The sequence below is a fragment of the Drosophila navojoa genome, chromosome 5 (assembly GCF_054131105.1).
Source record: "Drosophila navojoa isolate 15081-1374.11 chromosome 5, UAZ_NAV_1.0, whole genome shotgun sequence".
NCBI lineage: Eukaryota > Metazoa > Arthropoda > Insecta > Diptera > Drosophilidae > Drosophila > Drosophila navojoa.
In genome coordinates, this window is record NC_142893.1 from 11,180,758 (window position 1) to 11,196,224 (window position 15,467).

Genomic DNA, 15,467 nt, shown 5'->3' on the forward strand with positions numbered 1-15,467 from the left:
GGTTATATTATTAAAAACTTTTTTTTATATCTGAGGTAAGTGTATCCTTGTATTTATTGTTTTTATAACCTTTTGAAGCATTGGGTAGTTACGCGCATTGTTCAATGTGGTTTATATATATAATTTGTCATAATTATGTTATACTTTGTTTGATCTCTGAACTTAGTTTTAATTTAAATATTTTATACAATTTTAGGTGAATTGTAAAAAATTTCATACGAATATTTAGAAATTTTTTGCTTAGTTTTATTTATTCTTATATTATTTTGCAAATTTAATTCTATTTTTTTGTAGGGCATTCACAGTGCGTTGTTTGCAGTGCAAATATTTCTGTTAGTTTTACAATATACCAATTAGCATGTCTGGCGTTATGTTTTAGGGCCACGCCTACATACCTGCCCAAATGCTACTAAATTCGCAGCGCAATGCAATTTTATTTTTAAACACAATGCAAGAAATTGTGCGAAAACAACGACTAATGCGACAAGAGAAATGTAAATGCGGGCATGTGGAGGTACATACATATGTATGTATGTAGGTATATATGTATGTCTATATATATGTATATTCGATATATATATATATATATCTGCTATATGTAGAGGTACGTATATGTAAGGTGGGATATATAATTATAAATTACATGAATGAGCATGTGTTTGTGTGTGCGTGTGTGTGTTAGGTATAGAAGCAATCGCTGTGCATTCGACAATTGCTTTGCAGTTGCCTCTTGCCTTTGCCGGCTGAGACAGTTGCTGCAGCAGTTGCTGTTGTTGTTGCTGTTGTTGACGTTGTGGGTCTTAGCCACTTGTTTTTGGGTGGATCAGTGACTGCAATTAGCCAAGTGACGCTAAGTAAAAGCTACAATAACAGAAATATATACGCAAATTGTTGAAATTACGTTTTTTTGCATAGAAAAAAAAAAAAAAAAAAAAAAAAAATAGAAATAAGTTGAAGCTCTGCGATCGAGCGGCAACCGGTTGATTTTGTGTTGGTGTGATTCATGCCCAGCGGCGAGGGGCGTGTATGTGTGCGTGTGTGTGCGCGGAGAGAGGGGAGCAGCCATACTAGCTGGAGCCAGTCGACAGACAGCGCCAGCGAGCTGCGCTCAGTCGACAACAGAAACCAGAACCAGAAAGATCAACTCGCGGGGTCTCTGCGAGCGCGTCGAGTGCCACTGAACTTGGATGATTTTGTTGGGAAATCGAAGCTCTTGCTGGATGCTAATACCTGCATACATACATACGTAAATTGTGCGCGTGTTGAAATTCAAATTCGATTTCAATTTCAATTTCAAATTGAAAGTAAACGATTTATTTTACATCGACATAAACAATTGTTATTATTGATTGCGCCGCCAATTGCCGAGAGATATTTATTTATTTCTATTTGCAAAAGCGAACGCGGAAACGTTGGTTTACTTTACCAGCAACAAATAACAACGAAAAATATCGCAAAAGTCAATTACTATTTGCGTAAAACATAAATAAACATTTGTGAACGAACATTTCTAAATAGATATAGTAAATACTCAGTTGAGCTTTCATAAAACTAGAAATAAAATGACGTCGACGAAGGGGCAGAGATTGCTGCTATTAATCACATGTAAGCTCCTATATTAATAAAATAATGTCATTTAACAAAAGTGCATTAAATATAAGTAGTTGTGTTAGTTGAATAAATTTTAGCGCCTAATACTTGGAATGAATTGAAATACTTTTAATTCTTTGCAATGAAAGATAAAATTTTATGGGTCTATAATTTTAAAATAAAAGTTTAATATTGCAAATAATGTGATATAAAAATTTCATGACTATTATATATAAATTAGGAATAGCTTTATTTTAATTAATTTTAAATTTTAAAAAACTTTTTATTTATTTATTTCATAGAAAGCTACTCAGAAATTCTATGCATACTTCTTTAAGCGCCAGAAAATTGCTTTACGCTTAATTTAAAGATATATCTATACAAAAGCTTGAATTTTTATATAAGCTGATAGATGAAGCATTTGCCGTTCGTGCGAAATTTTTCGCATTAAGTTTTAATTAGAGATTAAAGATAGGTTCAGATACATGCATGTGAATTATGTGCCACATTTTATATTATTATTGTTGTTGTTGTTAATTTAATTCTAATGCTAATAATGAATGATATTGTTAAAGCAGTTCGTACTTGATTTAAATTATTCATATAGAGAATATGCATGGGAAATTTCCGTGGCAGTTCACAACAGTAGCAAAGGTTTCAGAGGCTACACTAACAACAACAACAACAACAATAAAAAGCTTTTATATAGATCGCTTTGATGGCTGTCTAAATAATATATCAATGTTAGTTGCTAAAGTACATAAAGAACTTGTTAACTTTTTGTGGCAGGCGCCTATCGTTAAATGATATTCGAGGGCTTAACACCGATATGATGAAATTTCTGGATGGACTGATAAGAACATTTTGTAGAGTTTGGTTTATATGAGCGGTGTCATTAGGGCCTAACTGTTTTATAACCACTAAAGCGTAGAACGCGCGTCTGTCTCATTGGCTGTAGAGCTGAAAGCATCTTATATCCATATTCAGGTATTGTCACATCTTATCGGAGCCATAAACTACGCTAATGATGCTTATATGCGTTAGATAAAGCTCCAGATTCGCGAGCATGTGATCTGCACATTTGCCACACGACATCAACTATAATTTAATTAAAATTAGCTCCGCAGTTTCAGTCCAACAAGTTCAATTCAATTATCTGATCGAGCGCGTCATTGGAGCAACTCTCGCTCGATTTCTCTCTCTTTTAGGATATATGTATATATGTGCATTTATATATGTATATAGATCAGTTGAAACGGTTAACCGTTTGCCGCTGGCGCTGCTAATGGCTCAGTATTTTATGCTAAGGTTCGCACAGTTCTGCTTAGATTGTCAACAAGGCAACGGACTGGACGTGCAATCCGAGCAAATGCTATAGAAATTACTTTCCCAATTGAACCCATTCACGCGCATATACATACCTATTATATCATATCAAGTATGCGGCACGTGACCGTCTTTATATATGCATTGCTCTCACAATAATCAAGTTTGTAAAGATTCGTTAAATTGCAATTTGCGTCCACTGACCCAAGAGAGCGAAAGGCCCCGGCCATGTGTGTGTGTGTGTGTGTGTGTGTAGACTCAGGAAATTCCTGCAGCCGCATGTGGCAGCAATTTGCACAGCTGATCTGTCGAATGTCTGTGTATTTGCGCATATTTCCGAGTCGACAAAATAGTAATTCCCATTTGACAACAGCAAATTGCTTGCTCGGCTTTTAAATTAGGTATTCTTTCATTTCGTATGGCCAGACACTGCGATGGCACTTGGATTCGCCCCTTGTGGCTTATCAGCTCTGGCATTTTGCATTCTATTATTAGACCTGGGCGCAGTTTAATGAGTTTATGATATGGCTGATTGTTTTGCTTTGCTTTTATTTTTCTTTTTTCCTTTTTCTTTTTTGTTTGCTGCGGCAAAACAAAATGCTTAACGTTCATCGATCCTCATAAGCGGGTTGAGCGTAGATTATTATTATTAGCTTCTTTTTTTATAAACATTGCTATCAGTTGTAATGTAAATAATATTATTAATAAAACTCTTAATTTGTTATTAAATAATTGATTATCATATTTATTACAGAATTGATATTAGCATAGTCATTATCATGATTATCAATACTTTCTTTATTCACGATAATTATAATTATTATTATTATTCATGATAATTCTCATTATCAGTTATTATCTCATTACAATTACTCACTGCAATTATTCAGTATTTATTCTTTCTTCTTCATTCTTCATTCTTCCTAGTTATAATTGTTTATTTTCGACAATTCTATCTCTATATGCTTCTTAAATTTCATTCTTGGCTCATATTCCTCACTTAAATGTAAATTTCTTTGTTTTCAAGACTCTTCTTTCATATTGTAATTTACTTCATCTGCTTTGGGTAATTTTTCTTTGAAAGTCACATGCTTAGACACACCCCCTTGCGCGCATTGGATCTGCATATATTCATGATTTTTTCCCACAATTTTGCTGTGATAAACTCATGTGTCATCGTTGCAAAGATATTGAGTAATAAAAACAAACAGATGTAGTTTTTGCTTAACTTGTCTTGGCAACGAGACGTATGAGTAATATGTGACTTTTAACAAACGGGTTTCTTTTTCTATGGAGCATAAGGTGCTGTGGCTAAATTGTGAGCCTAGGACAATAATTTCTCTGTACGCCACATTGTCAGCAAGCGGCCATTATGAAATTGATAAAAAGGGCAATATGGGAAAATCAAATGTCATGGCAATTGAAGTTGTGCCGTGTGCTGTTTGATTTAGATAACTAGATGACGTAGTACTTTTAATATAGACAAAAAACGCCACTGACACAGGTCGATTGATCGATGGTGAAATTGTCAATCGAATGTTCCGGCAGCATATTTTGTAAAAGACAACAATAAAAAACAAAAAACAATGCCATAAACAAGCGTAAAAATAATCAACAATAATTATTTTTTATTTGTATTTTTATTTGATGTAAGTTTATGATATTTTTGAACCTGAAGTCGAGTGCTACTTATACGACAGGTGCCTAAAGCGTAGTGCCTAGCAGACTAAACGACGCCGACTGCGGGTCTTATCAGTAATCCGCTAACTGATTATAAATGTGGCCAAAATAGATTGCCTAATTACGGCTCATTATGCGTTAATTTTAGTTCACAAATACTAAATTTGCCTAATTATAGTATATGAATGGGAAGCATGACAATTATTTTTATTTTTTTTATCGGTTGTCAAGTGTTTGGGCTTTATAGGGATATATATTTATTCATATATTAAACAAGCCATGCCCATTGATAGCTTATCTGGCCGATCGGGCGTAGTAAAAATAATTTTTCATATCACCAATTGCCATTTCGTAGTATAACATTTATTGTGGCTGCCATTTCAGTATTCAGTGTCTATGCGAGCGGTACACACGGTCAGTCCTATCTGCTCACCTTGGAGAACGTACTTACACGACAACTGCCATACAATCTAACCAGTGGGAACGGCACCAGCGGAACGGATCTGTTTGCCGAACAAGTGGATAATAACACACGGATATTTGTCTATAAAAATAGTAAGTAAAGTGATCTCAAAAGATATGCCCAGAGTGATGTGAAGAGATAAGCTTGAAATGATGTGAAAGCATGCTCTTTATCAAAGAGTATACATAGATGATGTAGATCTAAAGTAAACACGAAGAGTTTATTTACACTAAATATTAATATCTAAATATTAAATGAAAATCACTTAAAAATATATGATCACAATGCCTCGACTTTCATGGATCCAGTTTCCAGTTCAAGTCCAATTTTATACAAATACAATATTTGATTCATTTCAAATGTTTTCCTATGAATCAAAGCCAAATAGATACATTAAATAATATAAATGAACGTTTTCCCGTTATTACCAATTCACAGTCATATGTTACAACTTAATAACGAGTCGATAAACAGGTTATGATAATATACAAAAAAAAAAAAAAGAACCGTTCAACTCTCAGTCCAGGTGGACCCACGACTAGCGCTCATATCAAATGATTGTTTCAGTGCATTAACTTTTTTTTTTGCGTCATTTAGTCTGTGACACACAGTCCAGTTTTTTACCGACGTCAGCATGATAAAGGCCAGCTGATGGGTATCTATTTGCTCTATGGAACATGAAGTAAAATTACTAATAATAATAATTATATAACTAACAGTCAGCTAACTGCGGGCATTTTGCAATTTTTTTAAATTTTATTTAAAAATATTACTCAACAATTTAATAGCTAATAATGAGATACATATACATAGATACATTTATATATTCTATATATTAGTTATATATTGCAAATTTATATTCAGTAATTTTTGATTTACTTGAAGTCCTATATTTTATAAAATATGAGCAATTATTTATATATTATTCAATTCTTATATTTTTATTTTTAAGTAGAATACTTTGGATTTAGATTTTTAGATTTAGCATTGCTTATTATCGCATATAATTGCGAATTTTCGCTAGCAGTCAACTATGACAAATTTATTGTAATCTAATATTTAAAAAACATTTAAGGCCTGCAATACTTTTAGCATAAACGTGCAAATTATTTATGTACATATTTGGAAATGAATACGAATTTCAGCAACAGAGAGACTCGAATTGTAAAACACACTGCAGCTTTTGTTGCAATTTTTCTTTATAAATTATATATAACTTGGCTTATCAAACAGATTGAAAGTCGCTTCAAATTTGGTCTATTGTTAATCAATTTTTAGAACTTGCCAGCTTTATACATTTAAATTTATACATTTCATTAAGGATTTATTTATCTTCTCTTTTCAGTTGTGGACTCCAGCAACGAACTGTCTCAGACGGCAATGGATGTGATTACCATTGTTTGGTATGTGGCTACATTTCTGGCTTTGGGTGCTTTCTTTATGCTGATGGCCTGTTCGGATCGCCGATGCCGCGATACGCGTAGTCGACAATCGAATGCCACGCCCAATGAGGCACAGCGTGCACCACCCACGCCGTCGCCGTCGTACAGTGAATTTGCACCGCCCAGCTATGATACGGTTATCAAAATGCAGCATGCGGCCAAGCCGAGCATCTTTGTTATACCGTTCAACAGCGAGAATAAGGCGAATGATGAGCCGAATGTGACGCCTGTAGTGCCACCACCCGCCAGCATCTATACAATTGATGAACGGCCCAAGGCAGAGCATTGACGGGGCCTTTGCCTTTAAGCCACACTCGGTCCACATTGGGGCTGTGCAATTAACATCTCTGTGATATTTACCTGGTGCTCATTCAAAATGCCCTCGTTTTGGATAAACGATAAGCAAAAAAACGATGCGGCCAATTTTGTAGTGCAGTGTAAAACATGTATTATAATAACTTTATTGTATTGTAGCAATTGTAAAACTCTAGCCTTAAGCAATGTATATTAGTAACTGTTTCAGAAGACTGAATGACAGAATATCCTTACATATTTTGCAGTAGTCCATTTATTATAATGTTTTTACCTAGGTTACTCAATAAAAAAAGTATATATTATCTTTTAAGATCATAATGCATTCTTTATTTAATTTGATTTGGGACAGGTATGCAATTGCTCACAGATTTTGCAGGAAAGTGATTCACATTTAATAATAACAAACAAAAAGATGAAGCGAATTAACTGGTTAACAAGCAGTGCAAAGCCAAGCTGTTACAAAGCAGTGCTTCACTGGCCAAGCAGTAAACAACATGCAATGCACGCTGTTGAGCATTGGCAAGCATAGCAGGCAGATTTTAGCCAAGACACACACCAGCACAATTAATTTTTAAAATCTTCGCACTAAAAATTAATTCATATAATGTAGATATTGTGTGGTACTTGTATAAATTTCAATGAAAATGTATATTGATTTAGAGCTTTTTCTGTAGATCTGCTTTAAGCCATTTGTATCCATTCATAGCCTTGACACAAATTAAATTGTTTATGAACAGCTCAAGTAGATCATCTCGAGCTTCACAGCTGTTCAGCTGTACTTCAATTGTATTTCCCCCTTATTATATGTTATGTGTTATTATTTTCTCGATAATAATGTCAATAAATATCAATAAGCTGTTCTCTATTTGTTTTGCAAGCACAGCGAAACACGCTGAGCATTAAATGTTAAATATTATCAGTTGCGACGATGAGTGTAGTCGGGGATTTTCAATGAATGTTCTAGATAACATACAAATTTCATGGTCCATCTGATTAGGATTATGTTGAGCACTGCTGTAGAGCACATCATCAGTTTGTCAGTTTGTCGGCTTGTCAAGTTTATAGTCTTATGTGTGCCAGGGTATTCATGTCGCGTTGTAATTGCCAAGAGCTTCATTCATTCATTAACGATGTCTTTTAACAGTTGTTTCAGCGAGTTCAGGCAATTGGACAACATCACGTGATGTGCACATGATCTAATTTATGGAAGCCGCTTCTTCAGTTTAATTTATTTTTAATATTTAATTTTTGCACATTTTGCTAAAATTGAATTTTTGTCGATTCCCAAAAAGAACAAAACTTTGGCCAGACAACACAGGCACGCTCACCAAATCCATGAGAGCTGATAACAATTACAGATTGTTTCTACATCAGCATACAAGCACATCTCATACACATACAAACATACACACACGTGCACACACGCGGAGATCGTAACCAGATCATTTGGTTTTAAATGCAGTTAAATCACGTTACGCCTCGATAAATGCGGTTAATCATAAAGAAGTTGTACTTCTTGATTACTCTGTGGATACTCGATGGCGCCGTCTGCCTGGCTGCTCGAATACCCTGTAAACAAAGACAAGATTGTGTATATTATATAACCCAGAGAGGATTGAGTGTGGATTTCATAGGTGAAATTTAACATGTGGATCATTTTATGTATAAGATTTATATTTAAAAAGCTTTTTTTAAACAATATTTTAATGTGCCTTAGTAAATATTATATCTAGTAAATTTCAATATAAATAATATGTATATTTAATTAACTTCATAAACTTGTGAAACTTGACAGATCTGAGCCCGAGTTCAAGGGTATCTTCTAGTCGAGCCTACTGTCTGTTCTGGCTGCTGTTCAATAAACATTAAGAACTCATAAATACTACTTGAGTCTAAATATTTGATGGCCCATTCATTACGTTATTGGCGTGCTTTTCAGAGCGCGTGAGTTCCTCAAATGAATTATGTTTTCATTTGCATTGGGTTTGTTTTTGTTTTTGTTTTTCGATTCGGGTTTGGTGTTTGCCTCAATTGTTGGCGTTGGTGTTGGTGTTGGTGTTGGCAACTAGTGCCGGTTGATCTTTCATGCGCCGCCCGTCGTTGGGTTTTCCTGCTGTTTGTTGTTTGCAAACGCGCCAATATTATTAATGGCTCTCACGCTCTCCAATTGAACTGAGAGCCCGCATACAGCACTATCTGGTGTGCCCTCTGCCAGCCCCTTGGGCAGCTCCTCTCTCTCTCTCCCTGCTCTCCAGTAGGCTCGTTGGCTTGTTTGGTTGTCTGTTGTGTGATCGACGGGCTGATTCTCTGACTGCCCCAGCCTCAGCCTCAGCCTCAGCCTCTGCCGCTGCCTCATTTGTCGTTCGTTCGTCGTGTTGTGCAAAACAACGTTTCGTGGTTTCTATTCGACAACATTTTTTGTTGAAAAGCATCTGGAACGAATTTCGACTCGCTCAGTGCTACGCAAACCGTGCCAACGTGTGGATTACTTACGCAGTGACAATACAATATACACATATACATATATATAAACTAATATATAACAGATAAGACTAAATATGTCATACAGCATAAATATTTTGGGCCTGTGCCTGGTGTTAGCTTTGATGCTGCAATTTGTTTGTGCGGATATCGAGACGAACGAAGTGAATGACAATAGCACACCCGAATATAGTAAGTGTGAATGCCTGACGTAGCCATAAATCCATCCAATATTCACTGTACATCCCCAACTTGCAGTGATTCAGGGTGTGCGTGTTTATCCCAATGATCGTCACTGTGTTTTGGTCGGAGGCCTCTGTGTGCACACCAGCGACTGCAATCTGCCCACCACTAACAAGGGTCTCTGCCCCACCAGCGCCCACCTGGGCGTTGAATGTTGCTACGAGTGTAAGTAGTCTTCGGACGAATTTGTTAAAATGCATATAGAGCCTTGCTTCTAACGCCCTAACATCTCTCAGTTATTTACCCAAATGCGTATAGAAATTCCTAACCAAATTCCCACTTGAAACTGATTTCCAAATAATAATAATTATTGAGTTTAATTGGTATTACTTTATGTACTCATCTATTGTGATTTTTTTTATTTTTTTTTTTATTTTTTTGTCTTTCCTTCAACAACAATAAAATACTAACAATCGACGTCTATGTCTGCTGTGTGCTACCTCCTCCCTCTACTGTCTCTCACCTGTAATTGTCATTGTTATGCATTGTATGTGCCCCGCCCCGTTCCATGTTCCATCTACCGTTGCAGTGCCGGTGAGGCCAGCGCCCTGCGCGCAGCACCTGGGCGCCTGTATGAGGTCCTGCAATCCATCAATTCAAAGACCCGCAACCGACTGCGAAAACGGAGAAGTTTGCTGTGTTTTGATGAACAAATAAATGCATTACAAAATTATTTGTCAACTGTAGACTATAGTTAACAATACTCTTACTTATATATTGTACGAATTATTCTTATATAAAATATATTTCTACTGTTGTAATAAAACACACACTGTAAATATTTAAAAACAATTCGTTTTGCAACTTTTATTTACTTCTATTGAAATCAGATGCTTGGAAATGCCTCAAAGTTAGTCAGTCAACTGCTAGAAGAACGGGAGATATACATATACATATACATATGTTAAATGATATTTGTATTCTATTTCATACAAAAATTAATATTATGAATTTTTTTAAAATTTAATTTGCAGTGACTAAGCCTTTTTATTTAAATAAAAAAAAAAAAAAATAATAATAATAATAATTTTGTTAGTGCTGCAATAATATTTGAAACGCTTCGAGATTTGGTCTACCTTTCATTATTAAGAAGTGTAGATAAATAGGTTTACATTTGATGCACGTTTGACGTGTTAGGCAAACAGGCAAGAGCCTCGCTTTCTATTCGAATCTTTCGACTTGGTTAGTGTTAACATAAGCGTTGCTGTGACGAGTCAACCTAACTTACAGATCTCAAACAAAGCACTTAATATGTCGAAGAGCATTTTGGTTTTCTGCTTGGTGGCTGCATTGATGCTGCATTTTTGTGTGTCTGAAGATGGTAAAATCGAATTTGTTCTGTTTGATTGCTTGGCATAGATTTAAATTCATCCGATATTTGGTTACTCCAGATTCCTGGAATGCACAGTATTGCAATGCACAGTATTCCGTCTGTATGCCGTGGTGCGGTGAAGGAGTTCGAAGACCCGGATTCTGTGAAAACGGATATTGCTGTGATTTGGTGTAACAATAAATTCATTACAAACGGTGGAGAAGTACTATATACTTCTGTATATAATACGTATATATGTATATCATCAATTTTGCAACTTCTCTTGTGTTTCTATTGCAATTACACAGCAAATAAAGGGCATTGAAAATATAGATGCTTGGAAAAGTCTTTAGGTCAGTCAACTACTAGAAGTACGGGAAATATTTATCTTTATTGAATACTACAAATTAATTTTTATTGCGAGTCATAAAGGTATTCCAAATAAATATCACTAAAAATAAGTATCTCATTTGTATGTATCTATCTACGTATATACGCTTATCTTATACCCTGAATCCAATGAAAATGGGGAGACAGGGTATATTATTCTTGTAAAAACGTATGAATGCTCTTGATCTGTGAAGTAAACAAATCAATCAAACGTCTAAGAATGTTATAAAACACACTGTAAATATTTAAATACAGATAAATAGATTAGAATTTGATGCAATTTTCACGTGTTATGCAAAACATTCTTGCCACGGCTTCTATTCGAATATCTGGACTTGGTCAGTGTTACGTTAGACGTTAGCTTTTAGGCCAGTCAGCTACTAGAAGAACGGTAGAAATTTATTGAATTATATTCTTTATGACTCGAAATACAACTTAATTTGTAGTATTCAATAAATATTTCTAAAATAAGTGTCTCATTTATATTATTTCGTAAAGTTTAATCTTATACCCTGGATCCAATGAATATGAATGTAAGGATATGATGTTCAGTTGTTCAGAGCGCCGAGCAGTCTCGACTTGTTTTCTTTAGAGTAAACAAATGAATGAAATGTCTAAGGACCAATATAAATATGTCACAAAGAAATTTAACATTAAACTAAAATTTATAAAATATAATTTTCTAATATTTAATAATTCAAAAAAAAAAAAAAAATCAAAAAATTAGCCGTTATATGACAATATTTATTTAATTATTTTAGAGACAGATATGGCTTGCTAGAATTATTTTTAATAATTTTAAGATGACCTTTGATATTTTCAAACGTTTAAAATTCGATTTACAGTTCAGCTATCCCTTAAGTGTGTATTTATGGTATATTAAGAGGTGTAGATAAATAGATTTGCATTTGATGCACGTTTGATATGCTCTGCAAAACATTCTTTCTCCGTTTTCCATGGAAATATATGTCAGTATTGCGTTAATCGATACAATCCAATCAATATACAGATCTCAAACAAAGCACTTAATATGTAGAAGAGCATAAGTATTTTGGTTTTCTGCTTGGTGGCTGCATTGATGCTGCAATGTGTTGTGCGCTTATCGAGAGTAAGTGTGAACTTCCAAAAATTAATAAGGTCAAGCAATACGACTAGAGAAAGCAAGTGAATGCGACGCGTTCGGAAAAATTTGCTGTTATTTTGCTTAGTAACAATAGGGCAGCAAATGTGGAAAAACTATTTTGATACCCTGAAATAAATATGATGATATGCACTTAATTATCAATTCATTAGATTTAATTTTATACTACGGTCAAGCAAATCTAAAGCAGATTGAGACCATTTAGAGGTGTAGATAAGTAGATTCTTAACGATATGCTGTAGGTCTTTCGATAATCAGCTATGTCTAAAGCAGTTATGGTCTATTAAGAGGTGTGTATAAAAAGAGTTGCATTCTTGCTTTGGGTTTTATTTTAATTTTCGACTTGGTCAGTGCTACGTTACTCGTTACTGCTCAACCCCAACCAATATACAGATCTCAAACTAGGGATTGAATATGTCGAAGAAAATAAATATTTGGGGCTTCTGCTTGTTGGTTGCATTGATGCTGCAATTCATCGTGGGTAAGTGCGAATTCCAAATAATAATAATAATGATTGACTTTAGCTAGTATTACTTTACACATTCATCTATTTCATTAATATGTATATATATCTTTATCTCTCCTTCAACAATAAAATACCAACAATCGACACCTATGTGTGCTGCATGTTACTTCCTGCCCTACTGTCTGTCACCTGTAATTGTCGCTCCCCACCCCATTTCAGGTTGCCTCTCCATTGCAGCGATACTGAACTGCAAAGAATTCCATGGCGATTGCGTCCCACCCGATCATTGCGGTTTGGCACCGCAATTAGAGAAACCAAACGATTGCAGTGTCGTAGGAAAAACTTGCTGTTTTTATGAATGAATACATTCGAAATGTTATGCTGCTTAGTAACAAGAATAAATAAATAAATACCAAGTTTGACGTGTCATGCAAAACAATTTTGCTTCGGCTTCCAATATACATATATACAGATCTCAAACTAAGGACTTATATGTCGAAGAGTATTAATATTTTGGGTTTCTGTTTGGTGTCTGTATTGATGCTGCAATTTGTTTGTGTATCGAGAGTAACTATGAACGTTTAAAGTTATCCATGACTTCCAAATAATAATAAGAATGACTAATCTACTCTCGCCCGTAATGACGAGAAATTCGTTGTTATTTTGCTTAGTAACAATAGGGCAGCAAATGTGGAAAAACTATTTTGATACCCTGAAATAAATATGATGATATGCATTTGATTATCAATTCATTAGATTTAATTTTATATTACGGTCAAGCAAATCTAAAGCAGATTGAGACCATTTAGAGGTGTAGATAAGTAGATTCTTAACGATATGCTGTAGGTCTTTCGATAATCAGCTTTGTCTAAAGCAGTTATGGTCTATTAAGAGGTGTGTATAAAAAGAGTTGCATTCTTGCTTTGGTTCTTATCTTAATTTTCGTAGCACTGACCACGTTACTCGTTACTGCTCAACCCCAACCAATATACAGATCTCAAACTAGGGATTGAATATGTCGAAGAAAATAAATATTTGGGGCTTCTGCTTGTTGGCTGCATTGATGCTGCAATTTATCGTGGGTAAGTGCGAATTCCAAATAATAATAATAATGATTGACTTTAGCTAGTATTACTTTACACATTCATCTATTTCATTAATATGTATATATATCTTTATCTCTCCTTCAACAATCAAATACCAATAATCGACACCTATGTGTGCTGCATGTTACTTCCTGCCCTACTGTCTGTCACCTGTAATTGTCGCTCCCCACCCCATTTCAGGTTGCCTCTCCATTGCAGCACTATTTCAAATCTGCGAAAAATTCAATGGCTCTTGCGCCGAATATTGTGGAGGTAACCCGCAATTAAAGCCACCAAACGATTGCGAATTCGGTGGAAAAGTTTGCTGTTTACATTTAGACAAGTGATATATTCGGAAAAACTTACTGTTTATATGTATCGAGAATAACTGTCTAAAGCAATTGTGCTCTATTGAGAGTTGAATAAAAAAAAAGTCGATGATTTTGGGTTAAATTGTTATTACTTTTTGTCCTCACTTTCTATCGAAACAACAAAATGCTAACTATCAACGTCTGCTGTCTGTCATTGTTATATGTCCTTTCCGCGTTATATGTCCCTTCTTTCGTTGCAGTATCGAAAACACAACAGCTCTGCAGACAGTATGGTGGCTTTTGCTTCCATAAGAAATGCTATCCTGAAGAGTTTTGCGACAATTCGAAACCCGTGCGCTATCAACTGAAATAAGATTATCTTTTATTATAATATAAATCACTTATAACGGTCACCCATAACTAAAGCAGTATTCGAAGGGGGTACAAAACAACAAGAAAACATTAATGGACATATGGAAATACTATCAGTCTTTCTATTTCGCAGCCTATATGTTAATCTTGATTACAATCTAGAGTACAAGAATCAATAATGCCCAGAAATCTATCTATTTACATGTAAACTAATATATATATATAATATATCTCTGTATGTATATTGTATCAATTACGGTCTGAACTATGTATGTCATAACCGTACGACTAATTTGTGTAGTGAATATATATGGTCTGGCTGCAATTAAATATGCTCTGAAAATATTTAATATATGTGTATAGTTTCTATTGATATCATATCATATCATATCATATATTGTGTCGCAATTACGCTCTCTCTCCCTCTCTTATATCTCTCACATAAGTAATCTTGCCGCTGGTTATGTAAGGGCTCACATTGCTGCAAGCGCTGAATCATAGCCTCTCAAAGAGATGCAGAAGGCTGAGCACCAGGTCAATCAGGGCCTTCTTATCAGTTTAGCATTCTCCGGGATTAAGGTAGCCATCTCTCCAGTAGCAATCATGATCAGCATGTTGATAATGATGATGATAATGATGCTGCTGATATTTGTGTTTCGTTTCGACAATGTCACGTGTCAGTACAGTTGTGTGGCTGGAGCTCTGGTTCCGATCAGCCAAATTGTTATCTCTGACTATATATGTTAGTAAATATATAAATATATATATTTTTTTAAATTTTATATATAACTTTATTTTATATGCTTCAGAGCGTATCTCACCGATTTGGGTTTCAATGTCAAGTTCAACG

General features: G+C 34.8%; 2 protein-coding genes and 3 long non-coding RNA genes across 6 annotated transcripts; all 5 read left to right on the top strand.

Moving 5' to 3' along the window:
* The first annotated feature begins 960 nt into the window (after positions 1 to 960).
* Positions 961 to 7,126, top strand: LOC108653030 (uncharacterized). Its single transcript, XM_018103306.3, has 3 exons — positions 961 to 1,605; positions 4,981 to 5,151; positions 6,405 to 7,126. The coding sequence occupies exons 1-3, from the start codon at positions 1,563 to 1,565 to the stop codon at positions 6,788 to 6,790; spliced, it is 600 nt and encodes a 199-aa protein (XP_017958795.1). The 5' UTR covers positions 961 to 1,562; the 3' UTR covers positions 6,791 to 7,126.
* Positions 7,127 to 9,164: 2,038 nt separating this feature from the next.
* Positions 9,165 to 10,332, top strand: LOC108653034 (uncharacterized). 2 transcript variants are annotated; one of them, XM_018103311.3, is made up of 3 exons: positions 9,165 to 9,489; positions 9,556 to 9,705; positions 10,070 to 10,332. In XM_018103311.3, the coding sequence occupies exons 1-3, from the start codon at positions 9,375 to 9,377 to the stop codon at positions 10,195 to 10,197; spliced, it is 393 nt and encodes a 130-aa protein (XP_017958800.1). In that variant the 5' UTR covers positions 9,165 to 9,374; the 3' UTR covers positions 10,198 to 10,332. The 2 variants fall into 2 exon arrangements, with proteins under 2 accessions (XP_017958800.1, XP_017958801.1); XM_018103312.3 differs by having other exon boundaries at positions 9,166 to 9,489; positions 9,777 to 10,332.
* Positions 10,333 to 10,676: 344 nt separating this feature from the next.
* On the top strand, positions 10,677 to 11,184 carry LOC149091034 (uncharacterized). The gene is made up of 2 exons (XR_016197131.1): positions 10,677 to 10,861; positions 10,932 to 11,184. It is a non-coding gene; the product is annotated as an uncharacterized LOC149091034 (long non-coding RNA).
* Positions 11,185 to 12,237: 1,053 nt separating this feature from the next.
* On the top strand, positions 12,238 to 13,261 carry LOC149091035 (uncharacterized). Its single transcript, XR_016197170.1, has 2 exons — positions 12,238 to 12,864; positions 13,069 to 13,261. It is a non-coding gene; the product is annotated as an uncharacterized LOC149091035 (long non-coding RNA).
* Positions 13,262 to 13,787: 526 nt separating this feature from the next.
* Positions 13,788 to 14,393, top strand: LOC149091036 (uncharacterized). Its single transcript, XR_016197116.1, has 2 exons — positions 13,788 to 13,931; positions 14,136 to 14,393. It is a non-coding gene; the product is annotated as an uncharacterized LOC149091036 (long non-coding RNA).
* Positions 14,394 to 15,467: the final 1,074 nt, after the last annotated feature.

Coding starts and splice junctions, on each gene's coding strand:
- LOC108653030 (XM_018103306.3), top strand. CDS start 1,563: ATGACGTCGACGAAGGGGCAGAGATTGCTGCTATTAATCACAT. Junction 1,606..4,980: donor ATTGCTGCTATTAATCACAT/GTAAGCTCCTAT, acceptor CTGCCATTTCAG/TATTCAGTGTCTATGCGAGC. Junction 5,152..6,404: donor GATATTTGTCTATAAAAATA/GTAAGTAAAGTG, acceptor TTCTCTTTTCAG/TTGTGGACTCCAGCAACGAA.
- LOC108653034 (XM_018103311.3), top strand. CDS start 9,375: ATGTCATACAGCATAAATATTTTGGGCCTGTGCCTGGTGTTAGCTTTG. Junction 9,490..9,555: donor CAATAGCACACCCGAATATA/GTAAGTGTGAAT, acceptor CCCAACTTGCAG/TGATTCAGGGTGTGCGTGTT. Junction 9,706..10,069: donor CGTTGAATGTTGCTACGAGT/GTAAGTAGTCTT, acceptor CTACCGTTGCAG/TGCCGGTGAGGCCAGCGCCC.